Source organism: Homalodisca vitripennis, chromosome 1 (assembly GCF_021130785.1).
Source record: "Homalodisca vitripennis isolate AUS2020 chromosome 1, UT_GWSS_2.1, whole genome shotgun sequence".
Classification (NCBI taxonomy): Eukaryota; Metazoa; Arthropoda; class Insecta; order Hemiptera; family Cicadellidae; genus Homalodisca; species Homalodisca vitripennis.
Genome location: NC_060207.1, coordinates 22,989,419 through 23,013,759, shown reverse-complemented (window position 1 = coordinate 23,013,759; position 24,341 = coordinate 22,989,419). Strand labels below are relative to the sequence as shown.

Sequence of the window (24,341 nt, the reverse complement as noted above, 5' to 3'; positions counted from 1 at the left end):
TAATTAAAGATTTAACAAAATGATCTAATGTTAACGTAATATAATTAATTAAATTAGAGGGAACAAAAGTATACAAAGATATAAACAAATAACTCATGACCATAAACAAACACATTTAAATGAAAATCAGCATAACACAAAATATTTATGTATCCTGGTTTTTGGGCTTTATTTTCGTGGTCCATATTTCGGATTAGGAATGCCTGAAGGACCCCTGGCGAGAAGATTCCTATAACCCCTAAAATCCAACAATAGAATCCTGTAACGATCCCACTATTATTTATTAACAAATACAAAAAAGTAGGTGCTATACAACCATATATGTTCATACAACTAACCTTAAAACCAATTAAACAAAACAATAAATCTCAACAGTATCACAGTTCATATGACAGAAATTTAACAAAACACTGAACTACGAAATTGCATGGAAAAACCCCGAGCCTTTTATAAATAAACAGAAAAAAACTTACACCAGCAGTCGGCAACACAGCACAAGTACACGACTGACGACGGATGACACAGAATAACACACACCATAAACAACATAAAGTGTTAAGTGTCAACTATTAAAACAAGACATACATAACCTTTACGTAATTATAGAAGTTTAGTATTGATTATACATTTTGTTATAATGTTCTTCAAAAGTTGTATAATTTTTATTTTTGCAACTCTGGTGAGTTTGGACTACATTTTCAATTAAGATTTATTTTATTTAGAGTTGCCCATTGTAAGAGTTAGGCCTGTATCGAAACGATTTATTTTACATGTAGGTGTACAAGGTTCCACCCTTTTGAGGGTATACATACTAATACAGAAAGAGCCAAAATACCAGCCTATTTTGAAGAGATTAAGAGTTTATGAAAATTGCTTTGTTTTGACCCTCAAAGATACAGTTCGTAATTTATTACTATAGTGGCAGAGCATTTTTAGTGTTTTATATTCTTACTCTACAAGCATTTTAATAGCTAGTCATGCATATTTATTGCAAACCAAAATGTGTTATATATATTATTTTTTATAGAAAAATTTAGGTATAGGGCCTAGGATCCTTTGAGGACCATAAAAGTTTTAGGGTCTGACTTTTTATCATTGAGCAGATTTGATATAGGCTAGTGAGGAAGACAAGACAGCAGTATGGTCGCCACGACAATCAAATTAACTATCGATTCGAAATAACTAAGCTATTGATTATAAAAACGTAGAAGCTATAGATATATTCTTAATTAATAATTACCAATTGTTCTTATTTCACAAAATAACATTGTTTAAAATTAAGTTAATTCTTAAAACAAAGTACAATTATTTGCATAGTGAGTAATGACATCGCCAAGAACAGTCACAATGAACATGCGCTTTTGTGAAAAATTGTATTTTTAAACATTGAACAATGTTTTAAATGGTTACAAGATAATGATCTTGCTCCTTTAAATCCAAAGTATCCAGTTTTTGGGTACGGTCCAATAAGCGGACCCGGTTTTTTATATCGAAATTGGCAAACGATATTACTTAATCATAACCATCGATATAATCAATCGATACTGATGAATTATTTTTAACAACTTAAATAATCTATATGAACAGCTGTAAACACTTTCAAATAATACAAGGTAATATTTTAAATTTCACGTAACATTGTGTATTAAAATGGCCGTCAATCTTAGGAAGCTTCACGAAATTGCTAAGACGATAAAATATGTTTTTTTATGGCTTCAGGATGTTGGGTTAGTACTTAAGAATCCATTATGTGATATTTGTGGAAAGGTAACAAATGTAACTGTTAGAGGAGCTAACATGGTCGTCTTCAGATGCAAAAAAAAGAAGGTAATGGTGGACACAACTTTAATAAAAACGTTTTCGTTCTGTTTCATTTAGTTAAAGTTATGAGTTTCCCTGATTTTGGTTATGTTCATTTATTATTTGTTATCATTAAATTCACATTTTAATTTAAACATACGATTGTTATTACTTTTATATCGATTGATAGTCTGTGATTCGATATGCGAATATTAGGTATCGATGATTATATTCTTCGATATAAAAAACCGGGTCCGCTTATTGGACCCTACCCCAGTTTTTAATGAGGAGATGCAAACCAGAATTAAATGTGGAAATCAAATAATGTTTCATTGCAAGAAAAGTCAAAACAAATATGATGTTACAAAAAACGCAATGTTAGAAGACTTTAATATTTTAACACTCTAAATTTTTTTATTGAATATATTAACAATCATGTACTATTTCAGTTGGAGCTAAACTTAGTATTTTATTTATAGAAACTTATAAGTACAAAACAAATATCGGTCAAATTATGGAACAATAGTAAGTACAAGAGAAGCGGCCCATTGTGGAAAATAGATTGGTCCTTATTACATAGTAGTGAATGGACGATAACTCACCTGCTTGTCCTCAAGGGGTTAATAGATTAAAAACATTACAATACAAATAACTTTTGTTTACAAGTTTTTAAGAAAAACAAATTTTCCTGAAAATAAAGGGATGAATGCACCTGGTAAAGAATGATTTCATAGTACAGCCAGGCTTTGTTATCAGGTACTTCATAATAATTGATACCTAGATCGTCAGGAATGTGCAAACCTATATAATCAATTGTATTCATCAATAATAAACCTAGCTTGGTTAAATATAATTTGTGTTTTGTTGAATAAATTATTAATTAATTAGATTAGTGGTCCAAAGTTTTAAATTCATATTTAAAAAGTGATATTGAAAGGAAAGACAGATAAAACCAAAAAGTAATTATGATTTAGTTTAATATTTAGGCAACTGATTTCATAAAATGTTCAAATGTATAAGTTATTCTGTACAGATATTTACAAAGATTTAAGTAGGAAAGAGGTAGGCTATGCAAGCATTTCTACAAGAGTGACTCTACATGACTGCTTGGTTGCAGTATAAGTGGTCACAATGGCAATGGAATCGGTAAATCAAAATTATCAATTAGAAATGCCTAAACTATGAATACAAAAACATTCAAATTATAGTTATTTACTGTTAATTATTGCTAGCTGTTTTAATATAAGTTGTTATATAAACTGTATTTCTTTAAAACTCAAACAAAGTAAAATCATTTATGTGTGGTATTTGAGTAACAGCTGCAAGTGCAATGGATATGAATATGCGATATTTGTTTCACAATCTTTCAGACATGTTTATTCTTCAAAAGGTAATTCTAAGCAATATATGGGTCAACCTCGATTTTTCTCATATTACAATATAATGTTCCAATAGTCAATTAGAAAAGGAAATGACTAGAATTTCTTGCCGGAAAGCCGTTATAGGGAGCAGGCAACCGCCAGACGGTCATATATTGCTTAGAGTTACCTATTAGTGATCAGGGGCACTGACGTGATCTGGTCTTCAAATTTGGAACTACTCGAGTTAATTTTTTATCTAAAAGAGCAAGCAGCGCGAAGCGCTGCGCAGCGGGCAGGCATCGTGCGTGATCCTTTTTTTTATTAAAAATTTATGATAAATTGTTATTACATATTACAATATAATGTAAGTAATGTATGTAAAACAATTTTAAACACATAATTACATGCTGGAAAGCAAAGTAAACCAATATAATCCGCCCAATACAAAATCTCCGTAAAAATCTGGTAAAGGAATCTGTGTCATTCCTTTGGCCTGAATCAATTCAGTATAGACGAAGACCACGCACGATGCGTGCCCGCCAATGCCCGCTGCGCAGCGCTTCGCGCTGCTTGCTCTTTTAGAAAAAAAATTAACTCGAGTAATTCCAAATTTGAAGCCCAGATCACATTAGTGCCCCTGATCACTAATAGGTAATTCTCGTGGTTGCCTGCTCCCTATAACTGCTTTCCAGTAAGAAATTCTAGTCATTTCCTTTTCTAATTGACTATTGGAACATTATATTGTAATATGAGTTGCCTGCTCCCTATAACTGCTTTCCGGCAAGAAATTCTAGTCATTTCCTTTTCTAATTGACTATTGGAACATTATATTGTAATATGAGAAAAATCGAGGTTGACCCATATATTGCTTAGAATTACCCTTCAAAACAGTAAGAAGTAAGTTTTCACCGCTTTGTTTGTTACGGTACATTTAATAAATGCACATAGACAGTTTTTAATGCATCATTACATTTTTTTCTTTTTTAGATATATAAATAGTTTAACCACTGGTGGATCCAAGGAAAAGGCCATGTGGGCTGATTACCACCTTCAAGATAAAAAAAGATGTTTATGTACAAAACGAAATGAATTACTCTCTTATTGTAACCGTAACAAAAAAAAAACTTAATTTAAATACCTAATCTTTGAGTATTCAATACTTCTTTCATTCATTTTGTGTTTTGTTGTATCAAAATGTAAAATCTATTACTTAAAGATACATGTACATAAACTAAAACAAAAATGGCCGCTTCCAAAAATCAGCACTGAAACCAGCCTTGAACTGAACTATACTATAATTTTAAATAGCCTACCTATAATATAATTCGGTTTGTTAATTAGGTTTTTTATTGTTCAGTCTTTTAAATAATCATAAATATCCATGATTGGATTACTTATTATACTGCAGCAATCTACTTTTATGTGCCCTCCAAGAACATTTAGAACGTCTTCAGTGACTTTTTAGTACTTGGTAGAGATGATGTTTGTACTGTTGTTAATGGTAAATATTACAAAGAACCACCACCTTTTGTCGTGGTGATGATTATCAGGAAGGCTTCTCATGCTTCAAATTGAGTTGTCTTACAGAATATTTTTGTTATTGTTTTGATAATTTAAAATGTTGACAATTATTATTTAAACATGGCAAAAAAAAACATTTGTTTACTATTTAAAAATTAGTTTCATAAGATAATCAATAATCTTTAAGTAATAAATGAAAAGCATTTGATAATCTTGTCATCAATTAATAACTTTGTACTTGGTATTATACAGTGAGTGAGTCACATTAATAAGAGTAGATCGCAGTCAGAGTCAGGATTGTGTATCTAAGTGGATACATCTTTTATGTAAAGCGTAAAAATCGATTATTTATGGATACCCATTACAAAGTCACCTAGTACCAAAATAAACTTCCAAGACAGTCAAAGCTTTCAAATTTTATCTGATTACAAAATGTAAATTAGTGTTCCATATTTTAACAGTGTTAATGAAACTCTATTTTTAGGTTCACCAAAGTTTAGCATCATTTTCTGCTGACGATTGCTGGAGTTTAGGTTTCAACAGAGCAAATTTACTTTGTTCCTCATGTGACAGCTTAAAGAAGTTTGATCTCGACATAATTCAGTAAGTTTACCTTACAGTGCGCTTCATTAATTAAAGAAAAAAATTAATTAAGCTTACTATAGTGAATGCCAGCTACTGAATCTGTTGTTTGAAACCCTTTAGTGCATAACAACATTTTTTACATTTATCCTGGAAGTTTCATACTTACATTAAGTTTTTGTTACTCTTATAAGAGTTATAATATGTATACTATACAGTTAGATATGTAGCCCTCTGAGACCAACCGATGACATAAGACTACAGATAGGCTTTACCTGACCACATTACGTTGTCGTTAGTCTTATAAGAGTTTATAGCATGTACTATACAGTCAGATATGTAGCCCTCTGGAGACCAACCAATGACATACTTGGCTACAGATAGGCTTTACCTGACCACATTACTTTTTCATTAGTCTTATAAGAGTTTGTAGCATGTACTATACAGTCAGATATGTAGCCCTCTGGAGACCAACCAATGACATAAGACTACAGATACGCTTTACCTGACCACATTACGTTGTTGTTAGTCTTATAAGAGTTTATAGCATGTACTATACAGTCAGATATGTAGCCCTCTGGAGACCAACCAATGACATAAGGCTACAGATAGGCTTTACCTGACCACATTACGTTGTCGTTAGTCTTATAAGAGTTTATAGCATGTACAATACAGTCAGATATGTAGCCCTCTGGAGACCAACCAATGACATAAGGCTACAGATAGGCTTTACCTGACCACATTACGTTGTCGTTAGTCTTATAAGAGTTTATAGCATGTACAATACAGTTAGATATGTAGCCCTCTGGAGACCAACCAATGACATAAGGCTACAGATAGGCTTTACCTGACCACATTCGTTGTCGTTAGTCTTATAAGAGTTTATAGCATGTACTATACAGTCAGATATGTAGCCCTCTGGAGACCAACCAATGACATAAGGCTACAGATAGGCTTTACCTGACCACATTACGTTGTCGTTAGTCTTATAAGAGTTTATAGCATGTACAATACAGTCAGATATGTAGCCCTCTGGAGACCAACCAATGACATAAGGCTACAGATAGGCTTTACCTGACCACATTACGTTGTCGTTAGTCTTATAAGAGTTTATAGCATGTACAATACAGTTAGATATGTAGCCCTCTGGAGACCAACCGATGACATAAGACTACAGATAGGCTTTACCTGACCACATTACGTTGTCGTTAGTCTTATAAGAGTTTATAGCATGTACTATACTGTCAGATATGTAGCCCTCTGGAGACCAACCAATGACATACTTGACTACAGATAGGCTTTACCTGACCACATTACGTTGTCGTTAGTCTTATAAGAGTTTATAGCATGTACTATACAGTCAGATATGTAGCCCTCTGGAGACCAACCAATGACATAAGGCTATAGATAGGCTTTACCTGACCACATTACGTTGTCGTTAGTCTTATAAGAGTTTATAGCATGTACTATACAGTCAGATATGTAGCCCTCTGGAGACCAACCAATGACATAAGGCTACAGATAGGCTTTACCTGACCACATTACGTTGTCGTTGGTCTTATAAGAGTTTATAGCATGTACTATACAGTCAGATATGTAGCCCTCTGGAGACCAACCAATGACATAAGGCTACAGATAGGCTTTACCTGACCACATTCGTTGTCGTTAGTCTTATAAGAGTTTATAGCATGTACTATACAGTCAGATATGTAGCCCTCTGGAGACCAACCAATGACATAAGGCTACAGATAGGCTTTACCTGACCACATTACGTTGTCGTTAGTCTTGAGTTTATAGCATGTACAATACAGTCAGATATGTAGCCCTCTAGAGACCAACCACTAACCAGTGACATAAGACTACAGATAGGCTTTATCTGACCACATTATGTTGTCTGTAATCTTATAAGGGTTATAAATATACTATACAGTCAGATACCTATATGTTATACAGAGTGAATGTAGAGTCAGGCCCCTCCTCTATTTTGTTCCTCCTCTAAGTTTATATATAAGGATATAAGGAGATGTCTATTGATGCAATGTAAAAAAGAAGTTTCATTAAGTGATTTTGAAAATCTTTTGTCTGTCCAGAGGATATAACATTGTTTTTCTATATAACATTGTTTTTCTTTACAATTGTCTGTTTATCTCCAGGATATCTGAAGAATGAAATGAACTATAGATTTGAAATTTTGCATGCCACCTCAGTGAAACCTCTTCTGTGAAAAGTGGTGTGGCATACTCCTACCTTGTTACATTCCACAGAAACATTATCACTGGATTATTAATTATTTTTACCAATGGTTTTTGAGATGAAATATTAAAATAAGGAGAAGGGTACATATGCTAAAGAATGGTTTGTAGTTAAAATAAATTTCAAAGGTAGGGAAAGTTTCAAATATTATACAGGGTGATTCAAAAAGAATACCACAACTTTAAAAATTTTTATTTAATGGAAGAAACATAATAGAACCCTCTGTTATACATCATTACAAAGAGTATGAAACAAATTTTCACTCAAAAACAAATTCAGAGATGTTTAGTATGACTCCTTCCAGACACTCGAGCAATATCAACTCGATACTCAAACTCACTCCACACTCTCAGTAGCATATCAGGCGTAACAGTTTGGATAGCTGTTGTTATTTCTTATTTCAAATCATCAGTGATGGCTGGAAGAGGTCGCCGAAACATAATATCCTTAATATATCCTCATGAGAAAAAAATCGCAGGGGGTAAGGTCAGGGCTTCTTGGAGGCCAGTGATGAAGTGCTCTGTCGCGGGCTGCCTGGCGGTCGATCCATCGCCTCGGATAGTTGATGCTCAGGTAGTCAAGGACAGATAAGTGCCAATGTACTGGCGCTTCATCCTGCTGAAATATAAATTGTTGTGCTTCTTAATCAAGCTGAGGTAACAGCCAATTACCCTACATCTCTAGATACTGTAGTCCAGTTACAGTAGCAGCTTCGAAGAAAAAGGGACCAAAAACTGTATTCTCTGAAATTGCACAGAAAACGTTCACCTTAGGCGAGTCACGTTCATGCTCAATTATTTCCTATGGATTATCAGTGCTCCATATACGAACATTGTGCCGGTTGACTTTACCGTTAGTGTGGAAAGTAGCTTCATCACTAAACAAAATCTTTGTAACCACAGATTCATCTGTTTCTATTTGAGCAAGGATAAACTCACAGAAATCGATTTTTTAATCTTATCAACTGCAGAAAGGGCTTGAACCAATTTCAGACGATAAGGTTTCATTACTAACCTTTTCCTTAGGACTCTCCATACAGTTGTTTGTGGAAGTTGCAGCTCTCTGCTAGCTCTTCAAGTCAATTTACCTGGGCTGCGAACAAATGTTTGCTGTATGCGTGTTTACATTTTCATCACTCGTGCGCGGCTGTCCAGAACCTTTCCCTTTGCACAAATACCCATTCTCTATATACTGTTTATACAAACGTTTGATACACCACCTATCAGGAGGTTGAACACATACTCTGTTCAAAATGCACGCTGAACAACTGTCGTCGATTCACTTTTGCCATACTCAATAACACAAAAAGCTTTCTGTTTAGCAATCGCCTTCTTAGCATGAACTGACACTCACGCCTTGTCAACAGCGCCTTAAGTGAACAAATGAGCAACTAAATGAAACTTTAGAGCTTCCTTAATTCGCAGACATATAGATCTTAGCTCTCCTTTTATTCTCTGCAGAGCTATAAATTTCTAAAGTTGTGGTATTCTTTTGGAATCACCCTGTATATTTTTAGAATATATATAGTGTTCTATATGTTTTGTTGGGCATAACGTGAATATTACTGATTTTTTAATCATAGACAGTCCTTAATTTCTTAGACTAGAAGTGGTAAATTTGTAACCTAAAATAAAAATACAATAATAAGCAAAGGAAAAAGACACTCTTCAAAAATTAGTATCCTCCACCAAAACATAAGGAACCTAGAGAACAAAAGAGAGCAACTCAACCACTTATTACATGACACCTCTCCAAACATATTAGTACTAACAGAACATGGTCTAAAGCAGAATGAATTGTTGAATACAATAATTCCTGGATACAAGCTAGTCACAAATTTCTGCAGAACACAACATAAATATGGAGGAGTAGTTATTTTCACAAAAGATGACACAGTGATTGAGGCAGAATCTATGAGTGTGGGAGATCTTAGTGAGGAACTTACATGTGAAATAGCAGTAGCAGCCCTAAACATCAGTAAAACCAACATTACTATAATTGGAGTGTACAGACCCCCACAAGCAAATTTAGAAGATGCACTCAGAATTTTGTCACAAGTTTTAGAGCAAACTGAACCACATAAAAGTAGCGTTGTTCTGGTAGGTGACATAAACATTGATTGTTTAAAGGTACACAAATCCAAAAACAGATTTGAAGAGACTCTAGCAGCTTATAACTTTAACAGACTAAACCTTCCGCCAACTAGAATTACTTATCACTCAGTTTCCTCGATTGATTGTGTTTGTACAAACTTCCCCATAGAGAGCCTCAAAGTGCACATACTTGATACAGGTCTATCAGATCACAAAGGACAACTTTGTGTGCTAGATATTACCACCGAGCAACCAAGACAGACATCCCAAATCAGAAGACAAATAAATGTTAATACACTTAACCACCTTAAACTTGGCCTTGCACAACAAATGTGGACCGAAGTCTACTCAACGATATCAGCCGATGAAGCCTATAACAATCTTCTAAATACTATGACTATGGAAATAAATGCTGCATGTCCACTAAAGAAACTTAGGCAGAGAAAAAGCAAAACCTATGTTAACTACAACGACATAGAAATTACCCAACTAAAGCAGGACTATCTTCAGTTGCTTCGTATGTATGAATTGACAGGGCTAGAGAGAAACAGATCTGCCATGGCTAGTAAAAAGAAGCAATATGACCTAAGACTGAGGAAATTAAGGCAAGAGAGTGCAGCAAACCATATACAGCAGTCCAGCAATAAATCCAAAGCAGCTTGGGAGATAGTGAACTCTGAGAGGGCTACAAAAAGAGGGGAGAAGAACAATCCACTCATCAAATTAATTACTGAAGGGAAAACCATAGAAAAACCTGAAGACATTGTAGAAGAACTCAACACCTATTTCTCAAACATCGCAGAGGACACATTAAGAGCAGCTAGCAACCTAAATCAACCATCTACTAGAGTCACAACACCTAGGCCTAGGCTAACACAGACAAAGCTTATTCTAACAGACACAACTGTGAGGGAAGTTGAAGAAATCATCTCCTCCCTGAAGAATAAAACCTCCAGTGGTCTAGATGAAATCTCTGCTAAGCTGGTAAAACACTGTGCTGAAACAATCATTGCTCCTCTTGTTGATGTTATCAACAAATCCTTCAAAAGCGGCATTTTCCCCTCGGCTCTCAAAGTATCAAAAGTGTACCCAAAACTGAAGAAAGGAATCTCAACCAACCTCAGTAACTATCGCCCCATTTCAATAATTCCCACCTTTTCCAAAATCTTTGAGAAAATCGTCCTGAAGAGACTCATAGACCATTTGACACAACTTGACCTCCTCACTAACTGCCAACATGGTTTTTTAAAGGGTAGATCTACAGCCACAGCCTTAACAGACCTAGTAGAATTTATTATTGATCACATTGACAAAGGCAAATACACCACTGCTGTTCTCCTTGACTACTCAAAAGCGTTCGACTGCCTTAGCCATGATATCATTCTTGATAAGTTAGAGGCACTAGGGGTCCAGGAAACTGCTAAACACTGGTTTGAAAGCTATCTCAGAGGACGGAGTCAACTGGTAGAGCTCAGTTACATGGAAAATGGTGTTACTCGAACAGTAAAATCAAAGTTACGTTCGATTGAAAGAGGAGTACCACAAGGATCGGTGCTTGGGCCTGTACTTTTTATACTTTTGACAAATGACTTCCCTGATTACATCAAGGACTACAGTTCGGTGGTGATGTACGCAGATGACACAACCCTTTTACTGAAAGGAGACACACCAGAGGACATCAGCATCAGTGCATACATTGCCCTAAACATGACATACGACTACTGCCTTACAAATAACTTGGTAGCAAACCCTTCTAAAACAAAACAGATCAATTTCAGCAGAAGAGGTGAACAAATCCCGGCCCTTCCTGATATTGACCTTGCAGACCAAACTGACCTTTTGGGTCTCACTCTAGACTCAAATTTGACATGGGGCCCACATGTTGACATCCTGTGCAAGAAACTCAACTCTGCTCTCTATGTAATAAGAAGAATTAAATGCATCAGCAACATAGAAGCAGCAAAGATGGCATACTTTGCTTTATTTGAGACATACTTGAGGTATGGTATAGTAGTATGGGGTGGCACATCAACTACCAACTTAAATCGTATACTCACCATCCAGAAGTCAGCTGTAAGATCCATAGCAGACCTAAAAGCACGAGACAGTTGCCGAGAAGAATTTAAAAACCTCAAAATTAAAACAGTAATCTCAATTTACATACAGGCAGTCATACTCCATGTTGATAAATTAGGACTCCCAAAAGAAACAAGATTACATTTTCATGACACTAGACATTCATCAAGAATCCCCGTTGCGAGACATAGGATAGCTCTTTATGAAAGAAAACCATCATTCATCGGGGCTAAACTCTACAACCATCTCCCTGCTGACTTTAAGCTACTGACAGGCGAAGCGCTGAAACACAGATTGAGCTCCTGGTTGACAGATAATCCAGTCTACTCAATCGAAGAGTTTCTTGACAAGACCAAAGACAGTGGACTTAACTTAAGAACATGATAACATTGTATATTCATCCAATATTGAATTGTCTAACCTCAACATACTTGACACCATTCTCTGTACTTGATGTTCAGAAATAAAGCATTACTCTATTCTACTCTATTCTCTATTCTATTCTACTCTAACCTTTTGAGCAATTGGAATGTACATAAGTATCTTCCAGAAGAAAATATAGTTCAGGTGAGGTACCAAAAACCAAAAGTGGTTATAGTTTTCATAGAGGAGTACCAAAACACTGTTCCAGTGTGTTTCTCTTCAAAACAGTGACTGGCCATAGATATATATTTTTAATTGACAAAAATGTAAAGTAAATTGTGACTTTTTCTGTTATACTAAATTGTATATCAACGCATATACTATGAATAATAAATAATAATAATAGTACACGATTATTATATAAAGAATCTGACTAAAATATAAAGAAAGCCAAATGGCCTGGTATTTATTTATTATCAACAGATACTTTCAAAAGATGATTAAATTCCAAACTCACTGCTACATTTTTTACCACTTTCATTGTGGTTCTATACTGAGTGATCTTGACTAGTGTCACGGGACTATTGTGTTGTAAGGTATCTGTCACAGTCAATGTGTTAATATTTTGTCTAAATTGTGCAGTCATTAGAGCACTAAATCATTTATTTCAGCTCCAAAACAACCTCAGCAAACATAACACAGCACTGAAACACCCCTGCAAACTGGCTAGATAGGTGGTTTCATTTCCCATAATAAATTATCCATAGTGATTCACATTCTTGATACTCTATTCTAGAAAAAAAATAGAAACACCGAAATCAGCAACTGTGAATCCAGTAGTATATGAATCTTATTGAAGTACATACTAAAATAAATGTCAAACAAGGGATATGTCACATAATAGTAACAGTTTGTGTATGCCAGAAACAGTAAAATAGTGTCTGATTATCAGGTGATAGGCACTAGTAGAGTTAAATAACAATGCTCAAAAACTTCATCATATGATCACAATTTGTGCCGTAACATGTGGGTTGTGTTCATGTTACTAACAATCACTCTTTTTTCATCAAGACTTTAAGATTAATATACTGGGTGAGTTTTTTAAAGTGATCCAATAGCTAACTTTTTAATTACACAACTTAGCACCACACTTTAAATTTGGAACTTGCTCAATTTTAAGTTTCACTCAGGAATACATTTTCAAATTTTTTTAAGAAAGCCGCCATTTTCCAATATGGCAGCCAACTTTAAAATCTTTTATGGAACACCCTGTATTTTATGTTGTTTTTAGATTCTACTCTACAAAATAAGACATTTTTGCTTTCGAAGACTTTCTATATCTCTAATGGTTCAGGAGCTACGTGGACTGGAAGTTTTCATCATCAGTCCGAAAAAATCCGAAAACTTCCAGTCCACGTAGCTCCTGAACCATTAGAGATATTGAAAAATTCTCAAAAGCAAAAATGTCTTATTTTGTAGAGTAGAATCTAAAAACAACATAAAATACAGGGTGTTCCATTAAAGATTTTAAAGTTGGAGTTCCGCTATATTGGGAAATGGCGGCCATCTTCAAAAAATGTGAAAGTGTATCCCTGAGTGAAACTTAAAATTGAGCAAGTTCCAAATTTAAAGTGTGGTGCTAAGTTGTGTAATTAAAAAGTTAGCTATTGGATCACTTTAAAAAATCTCACCCGGTATAATTTGCACTATTAATACATTTAATATTTTTCTAATTTTGTGAACTTTGATGTAATTAAATAAAAGATCATCGATAGATGTACTAGATTTATGTACTATTTGTTGTCTCACTTCACTGTTTTATGAAGTTACGGTAATAGGTGTAAATGTTAAAGAGTGATAACATTCAAGGCCTCTCTTACAGTACTTTCCATTTAGAGTTCGCACTTTAGTTTGACAATGCAGGGGGCCAATCACTTAACTTTGCAACAATATCTTTTCTGCCTATCATCCGTATCCTATCATATAATTCGAAACTGTTATTAAAAGCCTGACATTTTCTTCAAAACTGAATAAAAATTTAGTTCAAACTATGCATAATAAACAAGATTTATTTGTGATCATAAATGGCAAACAACTTAAAAGTTAAAAACAGGTTTAAAATTTGAGTATTCTTTACATATTTATTATCAGATGAGTAAGGCTAGTAATGCTGTAATAACAAAATATTAAATTTGTTGTAGAAGACAAATTTCTAATTACTAATTTTGAAAAAATTATTCAGGATGTCCTATCTGTGAGGTTATGGCGGAAACTAAGGAAATGCTGACATTTAGTAGAAAACACCAGAACTGTATGCGACACAGGGTTGTCATTTAAATGCTTCTTGCGCAATATTATGAGAGGCAACAGAATAAAACGGAAACAATATAACGATATGTAATATTATGTCAGTAGCACACTTTCATGCAATTGCATGAAAGTAACATTACATCAAAACCATGGAGAGGTTAAAGCCATGCATGAGTCATATAGCCCAGATGAAAAGGCACACAATTAATGATAGTTTGTCTGTAATAAGTGTGAATCGAATGGTAATGAGTATTTACTGTCTACTCCTCTTGAATGTATATACTGTATTAGAATTTTGGAAAAGAAAATTTGATTCCATAATAATGTGAACATGTTAATAAAATATTTTCCTTTTGGTTGATGGTATTACATAACATTGTAATTATATGTAATGAGTCTTTATATTTATTTACCCATACTTGACAGCTACTGTTTTAAGAAGTTTAACAAAATACTTAGTGAAATAGAAGTCATTAAATTCCTGACTTTTCTACCAGCAATAAACATTGGATGAAACGACGAACTAAAATTGTACAATACATTTCACATTATCACACATTTCAGAATTATGTGTAACTATTTATTGCATGTTTTAGATTAGTATAGAATTAAAAATATTAGTATGTAGTTTAAATAACCTTACAATGGATTTATTATTATGGCATTCATTAAAGTTTTCTTCCTTTCCATTAACAGTTATTGTTAAAGATTGACTTTTCTGTTTATTTCTAGCACATATCCAACAAAAATGTTGACTGTGTAATGTTTTAACATGAGATTTACTGCAATTATTGTAAATTGTCCAGGGGTCATTGCCAAGAATGTTGACTGTGTAATGTTTTAACATGAGATTTACTGCAATTATTGTAAATTGTCCAGGGGTCATTGCTAAGAATGTTGACTGTGTAATGTTTTAACATGAGATTTACTGCAATTATTGTAAATTGTCCAGGGGTCATTGCCAAGAATGTTGACTGTGTAATGTTTTAACATGAGATTTACTGCAATTATTGTAAGTTGTCCAGGGGTAATTGCCAAGAATGTTGACTGTGTAATGTTTTATCATGAGATTTACTGCAATTATTGTAAATTGTCCAGGGGTCACTGCCAAGAATGTTGCAGTAAGGATGAGACGGCTCCTACCATCAAACGCTATGCAAAGGCTCGGTTAGAAGTGTGCACGTGTAAATTTGGAGCATATCCTCAGATTCAAGGTGGTGTTTTTGTTTTGTTTTACACATTTTAATTTTAAAAGTGTTTTTTAAGACTAAGTTTAATATAGGTACTAAATTCAATTATTTATTATATTTAAGTATATCTTATTTAATTAGAGATTTAATTATAAGCATCTATGTGCTAAATTCATTTATTTGTTGAACAAGTCACTTCACGAACCCTTCAACTTATTATTAAGTAACTCCGTGCTAAAATTGCATATTAAATAACAAAGCTTATTGAAATAAATTATGATTTATTCATTTTAAGATATCTAACTTTAAACGTATATATTTATTCCTTCTCTATTCAATTTACCGTGACCATATTTATTTGACTGATACCTGTGAATAGGTAATTAACTATTTTCAGTGTTTTAGTAAAATATGTATCCCTTGCTTTTTCATCCTACATTAACGAGTCTTTTTTCCAGTATGTGCTCAATTATTCATAATTTTTACCATTTTCATGTAAAATAACTTAAAATGTGGTGCAATCTGTATTTTGTTGAGATGATAAGAAGAAATTAATTATTTGTTAAGCACATCTCTTAATATACCTCACCTAAAACAAAAAATATGAGAAAAACACATATATATATATATAAATTTGTCTTTTACCAGAAATAAACTAATAATTAACATGTAATAGGAAACATAATTTGATGTCTTTAGCATTTGTGAAGAGCGACAGACCTGCCAAGTTCCCAAATCTTTCCATCCGTTATGTTCGAGGGCTTGATCCAATCATCAAACTGATGGATAAGGACAGTAATGTACAAGAGGTAAGAATAGATATGGACATTTAGAAAAGTAGATATTGTATACAAGTTACAAGAAACCCCTGATGTCCTAGCTTACAAGTAAATTGAATGTGTAGCTGCCTTTATATGTATTCTATCTGTGCCAATGTATTCAAAGTTCAGAAGTTGCAGACATTAATTTTGAAAATACCAATTTATTATAATGATTCTAATTCTAATTTGATGGAAACTATGTAATCTTTTATAAGAACAGTATTTACTTATATACTTCACTCATATACTTATTTTCTGTGGTTCTATGGTTGTCTTTTACTCTAAAACAAAATGTAACCAGAGATACATATAAATTTATGTTTAAAACCAGAATTAAAATTTTGTTTGGAGTCTGTTTCACATTAAATGACAATACTTATACTTTTCATACACATACAATAGTACTACTCCTTTAAAACAATTTTGAAAAATTTAATTAAATGATGATAATTCAGAACAGAAAGAATACAACTTAACCAACATTCCAGATGGTGAACTGTTGCAACAAGTTCGCGTAAGTCATGGGTTGGTTCCGATTAACAGTTCCGTTGGAACAAAACGCCATATTCATTTTGTGATGTCTTATTCTTTAGTGTATATTGGATTTATTTAACTGAAATGTGGCTAAGTTAAAAGACATATCAGTTAATAATCATTGGTTAAAATTCTAAAAAAACTAAATAAAAATATTTTATTACAAAATTTATTTAGGTTTTTGGATTCAACATTACAACATATGTCAAATATGGTATATTAAAAATATTTATGTAGTTTGTTTAAGATTAAAATTAAATGTTAATAGCGCCGTATTAAAAAATGTTTTACAATAGAAATTAAAATTATGTGTAAATAAAAAAGTATAAAAACATTGTTACAGATTTTAAAAGTGCTGAGTACAATGAAATTTCTTTGTGTTAACATAATTGGGGTAGGGTAAAAACATGAGAATAATAAATATAGTCTCTCTGGACTCGTTACAATGTGTATTGTTGCGGTTATCTCATAGTTCCTATAACAACCAGTCTAAAATTCGTTGCAATGAGAGGTAGTCGTTGCAATTATCACTTTTGGAACGACCAACCTCTAGTCGCAACGTTCTGACTCATTGCAATGATTGTATTTTTATGACAGTTTCAGTAGAACCTTTTACTTTTTCGTTGCAACGGTCATGTATCTACAGTTCTAGTGGAGCTTTTTACTTTTTTGTTGTAACAGTTCTATAATCGTTCCAGTTACGGAATGTTGTTACAAAGCAATTTCAGTTGCAGCGACCAACCTCAACATTCCAGGAGGCTCAACATTCCATTAAGAAAAAAATGATTGAGCTTGAAAAGCCATTGGGATAAAGTCCATATAACATCTCCTAAAATACTTCCATCTGTCTATCTGTATATGCCTTTACTAAATATTGTCTAATATATCTAATATTGTCTAAATATGTCTAAGAAGTTAACTAAGTTACTAACTTCCAGGTTTGGGGTGGATATTTATTTTGATTTTGATGTTTATTACTTCATTTCTTATGATTCTATAATAAATAAGTGAGTAAATGCATTTTTGTAGTTTAAATTAATGTAAATAGTATGCAGGCTAAATTCGATAACTGTATTTGTTTAAGAGTAGTTATTTATTATCTAATTATAATATGAGGTACTAACAATTTATTACTAGCATTAACCTCTCCTGGGCAATTGCCTGGAATTGCCATAACCTGAAGCCTGGTGCTAAAGTCTAATTGCCTTAAATCGCCACCAACTGTTTTATCTTTGCTCTCTGCTTTGTGCTGCTATCATATGGCTCATTTTGGAATTGTTAATGGAAATATCTATTGACAGTATTGTTGTCATCGTTCATTGAATGTTTTTATTCCTAGGGATGCTAGAATAATGTATGTAACGTTTTATTGATCTCTTCATTGATGGTGATTTGTTTTTATCACGAATTCCCCTGACTTGGCCTGTTATCTTTCTGCAACTATAATTTTTCTGATGTTATATTGTTATATTATTTACACAGTTTTTCTGTTAGTTTATTCGTTCTTTACTATTAAGATGACAGGCCCAAGTCGGCATTTTCGGTAAGCTGAGTAATTTTTAAAATATACTGTATTATTGATCTTTTGAAAAATGTATAATATGCAAATTTTTTCCAATATGGTTAAAATAATAAACACTTGAAAGTGTTCTCCCATGGCAGAACAGCCAAATGAATTCAACCTGATAGCACCAGAAGTGAGTCACAGTAGTTCGATCAGAAGGTTGGTCATTTTATTTTTATAAATGTGAAATAAATTACTTTTAACTAATAAAATAGTAAGTAATTCAATGCATACTAATTTATTGTTTGTTTTTCAATGTTACTACTGATTTGACAGTTTCTTTATAAATTAAATCATTTATGCATTGCTAGCCTTGGTGCCTGCAACATGAAACGATACTGCTCTAACGCACAGCTACATTGTATACCGGGCAAGGGATCTTCTCATAACTGGCCTACAATACCTTAAATTTGTTAAGAAACCTTAGCAAAAGTTGACTCATAAGGGTTTAGCTTTAATGGATCGAAAGAATTTAAAACTTAGAGTAAATAGATCAATTTAGAATCAATATTTTGTATACCCTCTAAGTGCTACTAGTTGTGTTGTGATCGTAACACATTAGAGCACTGCCAAAATGATGTGAGTAAGCGCTGCTGGAGCAAAATTACAAGTGAGCTATCTGCACATCCAAGATATCAAGTCAGAGGATGGCTGTGCGGTTTAAGGCACTACTCTCGGATGTGGTAATGGGCTTTTGGAGTTGTAGGTTTGATTCCCACACCAGACATTAGGAATTTTTGCTGTCTGGTGTACACTTATGAGTCACTGGTCTGTGGTAAAGCCGTTGGAGGACCCACCTTAAATTAACGGTAGTTGGCATGAGTGGAAGTTAACGGGATCAGTGTATTTTTGTTTAAGAGTACCAAAACCAAAAACGTGTGTCTTCCATTGTTTGTATTTGGCAAACAATACAACCACTCGATTTTGTATTGTTATATTTTGCAAGGCATTTATTATTAAATCATAACCATATTATAATAGCTTTTAGAGTTAAAAACTATTTAAACCATACATGGCATTTTAGGAAAATTACCAACAGTTAGAGGATTAAATGGTGTACTGGATTGGGAGAAGTCTACCATTAATTCAAAATTGTACATAAAACAATGAAAGAGGCTATTATATTATTTATCTGGATTAGTTCACTAATGACTATAATGAGACATACAATTAATCTAATCTAGACCTATTGTGTATATTCATGAAAATAAAATAAATTTGATAAACCAAAATAATGCTTGATATAAGGTCATGTAAAAATTACAGAAGTGTGGCAAAAGCCATTGTTATCAGTTTTAATAGAGTAGATTTAGTAATAACAGAGTTCTTTTGTTCTAGAGTAGTCTAAATGTAATGTTATTTTACTAAATTTATATAATATTTATAAAAATATTATAAAAATATTTTATATTTATCAGGATGTGAAAATTGATAAGTGAGTTTTATATTAAGATATAAATATTATATTTTGAGTATGGTACAATGTACCAAAAATAAAACTTTATTACTAACAACAAAATATTAAAAGTTCAATATTAACAATATTGATACTATTGACAAATGACTATGACATTAAAATAAAAATTAACATAGAACGAACTGACTTCATACAAAGCAAGTCGATATCTGTTAATTTGTGCTAGCCGCCGTAATGTATATACATGTATAATCAGCTTTAGTCATTCCCTTTCCTCTTTCATACTTTTACTTGTATAGTTCCAAACACATATTAAACTAGTGAGGGATTGTTAAAAAATCAATAACAAAGAAATATGAAAAAACATTCTTAGTCAATTTATTGGTCAGTAATAAAATAAGTTGCCTCTACAATCATATCTCTCTCCTTTTATTTGGAGCCAGAATAAAAATCTAAGAATAAATTGAGTTGATTGGGAATGCCGACCCGACCCAGGGAGTTAGAGGGGAGTTAGAGATAGCGCAGATTAGCAGATTCATATCCTGTCTGTGACCCTTGCACTTTTTATCAGTACCATCGACCTTGTACTGTATGGACTCTCCCCCTTATTCTGTTTGATAAGATCCTCACACAGTTCAGTGGCCCATGAGGACGGAGAGAATAAGGTATAGAAAGGGATGGGCTTCTCCTTTTTTTTTTTAAAAAAAAGGAAGGAAATCTTGTATGCTAGCTTTCATTGTTGGAATGGCTTGAGTCTCTTAGAGATTTCATCTTTATCTCACTTCTTGTATTGCACGTACAAGTTTGTGTTTCTTGTATAGTTTACAACACAACTGACAACAATACAATTCACAACTTTTGTATAGAGGTACAATATTATTCCTATAATGTAGCAAACTCTAGCCAATTTATTTTTATTTTTTTAATAGTATTTAACATTTTTATGTGTGGGTTTTGATCACCAACGCTTGAAAACATTAACAAGGCAATGCAATATAATTTTTGCAGGTACTTGCTATTGAAAGGTGGAATACAGACTCCATTGAAGAATTCCTCAACACACATCTTGACTCAGCAGATGCCAGTGAGGACTATCTGCGGACCAACCAAGTCTAGCATGACGTATAAGACTTCTTGAATATCTGTAAATAATACTATATTATATTAGGTTTTCTGTGCATTATTTATGCACAATCAAAATAAATCGTATTTGTAGATCTTGTGCTTCTAAATAACCCTCAAAATATGATATTTTTTATGTATACGGTGTTAAGTTTTTATTTACAATGATTCTTTTAGTGAACATTTTATAACTCATTTACATTAATTTGATAATCATTGGACCCATTAAAACAGTGATTTGATAATAAGTACTCAAATAACATCTTTATATCCTATACCATTTTTCAAAATAGTTCTAAGATTTGCCTACACATTTTAACTCTATAGATATATATGAATGGGCATGTGGTGTCCAAAAGAACCCAATCTAGAAAAATAATGTATAATCTTTTATCACCAGTCCTAATTTAATGAGTTGCTGTATCCTAATTTATTGTATATCTCAGAAAAGGCCATAACTGAGTTAAAATGTGATTGACCTTAAACACTTGAAAAGTATAATGTGTATTAAAGAAAATATCATCCTGCCCAGAACAATAGAACATTTTAAAAATATTCATAAATAACTTATGTTTAGAGCAAAGGATGGTATATGTAGTTATAGTGTATTCACTGAAAGGTTATAATTGGCCCTATGGCAAAAATATTAAAAACTCTTCGACTGATAGAAACATTGTTCATTGTATTTAAAAAGTCAACGTGAAGGTGTCAGTGGGTTGGTTTACGAGACATTTAGCACTTTTGGTTATTGCATAGGAATGAACCTTGGGTTGTTTTGGGATTATTTTTGCCAACCTTTAAACCAACCACAATAATAAAATTATTACCAAAAGAGTGCAATTCCTCACAGTTAAGAAGATTGGACTTAGTAAATGGGGAGCAAAATTAGGAAATTCTCCAAACCTAAACCTGAGATAAGTCCCTCCCTCCACTCACTTCAGCTGACCAAAAGTTTCCATAGATACATGTAGTACTCATACATTGTCAATATTTATACAATGATAAGTGTCTTGAAAAAAGTAAATAATTGAATTGGCACCCCTGCTTTCCTTAGTGACCCTGCAACCCAAAGTGAAAAGACAACTAGAAAGGTCTCTACTGATTGAGAAAGATCGCACTGCAATTGAAAATTTCTAATCATGTGTAAAATATGTGTACTTTTATGTGTTCTTTCATTCAGTAGACCCTAGAAGATAGTTTTCAAGATAAGCCTTCTGATTTTCCTATCAATTAGGAACAATCTCTGGCTTTCAGTCCTATTTATTCAGACTATTGTCTATATTCTGTTATTTGCAAAATTTACATTTAATTAAATCATCAGATCCATTTAAATATATATCTAACAACGAATCGCTGTCACTAACTTAAAATAATCTGAGTTCGCAATCTACTTCACTGCTTTGGTCAGCAAACCTTTACCTATCAGTAATAAAACACTCACTACTTACACTATACTTACATTGGGAGACGGCCCATGGAGGGTCACAGAAATCTTAACTATAAGCATGGGGTCGAGTGATACCTCATTTTAAAGAGCTCAGTTAGTATACTTGAGTGCCAAAACAACATGTTAGAAGGTTGATCGAATCAGAAATGGTGGCATGTAGAAGAAAACAAGTAACAATAAATAATTGTAGGAACATCTTTTATAATTACAACAACAACAAAGAATAACAATTAACAAAATATACAACAACAGACAGTAGTAATCATAGAATTACTTACAATAACAATAAGTGTTCAAAGTGCTATTCATGTGTAGTTTGGCATTGTACCAACCTGTTGTAAGATCCTCTAACATTTTGTAATACACTGGGAGGTATTTGTTGAACTCCTTCCTTGATACGCTGGGTTAGCTGTCTTGTATTGTATAAACTTGATGTATGTGTGTGATGGTTACTGCATAAAAAAGTAGTTTATATATATATTTAAACTAAAAATTACCAAACATAAGGCCTTTTCTTAATATACCTAGGTATGTAATTTTTCAGGAAATGTAGATCACTGTCATGTTAGTGAAACATATAATATTTAATCTGCTATTTTTTACACAAAATTAATGCATTTTAAATGATTTTACATAAAATTTCCATTTTCAAGCACCATTTTTGTGCAGATGAAATACTTTGAAATAAATTCAAGATATATTTAAAGTTTCCGAGTCTATGAGAAATTCTGTTATTGCCTACTTGTTAGGGTTTATTACTTGTCCACAACCCATTACAAATAGTGAAAATAAGTTGTAGTTTTGTTTTGGAGTATTTGCAACTTTAGTATCTTCGATGTGATGTTTTCATTTTGTAATTTTTTTAATCATCTTCCACCTATAGCAAATATAATATGTTTCTATTTATTTTTCTCTTTAGTTCCTATTATACTCTCGACAAGAAAAATAAAAGCACTAAAAACCAAACCAACCAGAAGAATTGCAAAATCGAATGATAAATCTGCCATACTAATGACCTTTACTTTTGTGTGAGCGAGTTGATTCTTTTCCAGAGGACGATATGTGTTGCGTAGAAGATAATCCAGGTTACTGCCAAACCATTTAGTGCTCAATCCAGTCTCTTGGAACTTCAGCAAGTAAGTATTGATTCTATCTATGAATGGTGAATTCCTCGGGACGACATAAGCTAGAAAGTATGTCATTATGCACTCTTCAACTCTGTGTAGGTATTCTGTTGAATTTCCTTTAACTAACAAATAGTTTGAGTACGCCTCAAGTCTCATTATAGCAAATCTGCCCAATCGTACAAAGTTATTTCCCTTGAGTTCTCTATGTCGAAGAACATTGAGGAGTTGAACGATTTCTGGATCGGTCAAGATTGTTTCTGCTCTTGTCGACTGTAAGGCTAGATCAGAGTTGATAACATCCTCCAACGTGTCAATGTAATGATTTCGAATCGGTTTGTTAAAAATTGGTACCAATGATCCCTGAAAAGTGTTGTTCAGAATTAGTACCATTATGAGAACACTACCCAGTAAGAATCTTTTGCTACAGCTTTCAGATCGGAGTTTCGATATTCCAAGTATTATAAGAGCATAATAGATAAAAAACAAATCTAAAATTTCGTAAGGTTGTCGCATAGTTCTTAAAACTCTTTCAGTTCCATAGTATATGATAATTATCGTTAAGTGAATAGTGAGAATAACTCCCCAAACAGAAGGACAGAAGATGTGTACAATGTTCGTGAAGTGAGATCTAAGAGAAGGCATTGCAACGATGAAACACATCCTGTCCATGTATGCTTGGCGTGTTAGCATTATTTTGTTGGTTTTATAATCTTGTATGAAGTGTCCATTGAGCGATATGTCAGCTTTGCCTAGAACGATG

General features: G+C 33.1%; 1 protein-coding gene across 1 annotated transcript; it reads left to right on the top strand.

The window, feature by feature from the left end:
- Positions 1-483: 483 nt before the first annotated feature.
- LOC124358170 (selenoprotein F) lies at positions 484-21,102 on the top strand. The gene is made up of 5 exons (XM_046810466.1): positions 484-679; positions 5,167-5,285; positions 15,458-15,573; positions 16,249-16,358; positions 20,894-21,102. Exons 1-5 carry the CDS (start codon positions 638-640, stop codon positions 20,999-21,001), a joined length of 495 nt encoding a protein of 164 aa, XP_046666422.1. The 5' UTR covers positions 484-637; the 3' UTR covers positions 21,002-21,102.
- The last annotated feature ends 3,239 nt before the right edge of the window (positions 21,103-24,341 follow it).

What these genes read in the sequence shown, in the direction of transcription:
- LOC124358170 (XM_046810466.1), top strand. Translation starts at nt 638, where the DNA reads ATGTTCTTCAAAAGTTGTATAATTTTTATTTTTGCAACTCTG. An exon ending in AGCATATCCTCAGATTCAAG is followed by an intron (nt 15,574 to 16,248) that starts GTGGTGTTTTTG and finishes TGATGTCTTTAG; the next exon opens with CATTTGTGAAGAGCGACAGA. An exon ending in AGGACAGTAATGTACAAGAG is followed by an intron (nt 16,359 to 20,893) that starts GTAAGAATAGAT and finishes TAATTTTTGCAG; the next exon opens with GTACTTGCTATTGAAAGGTG.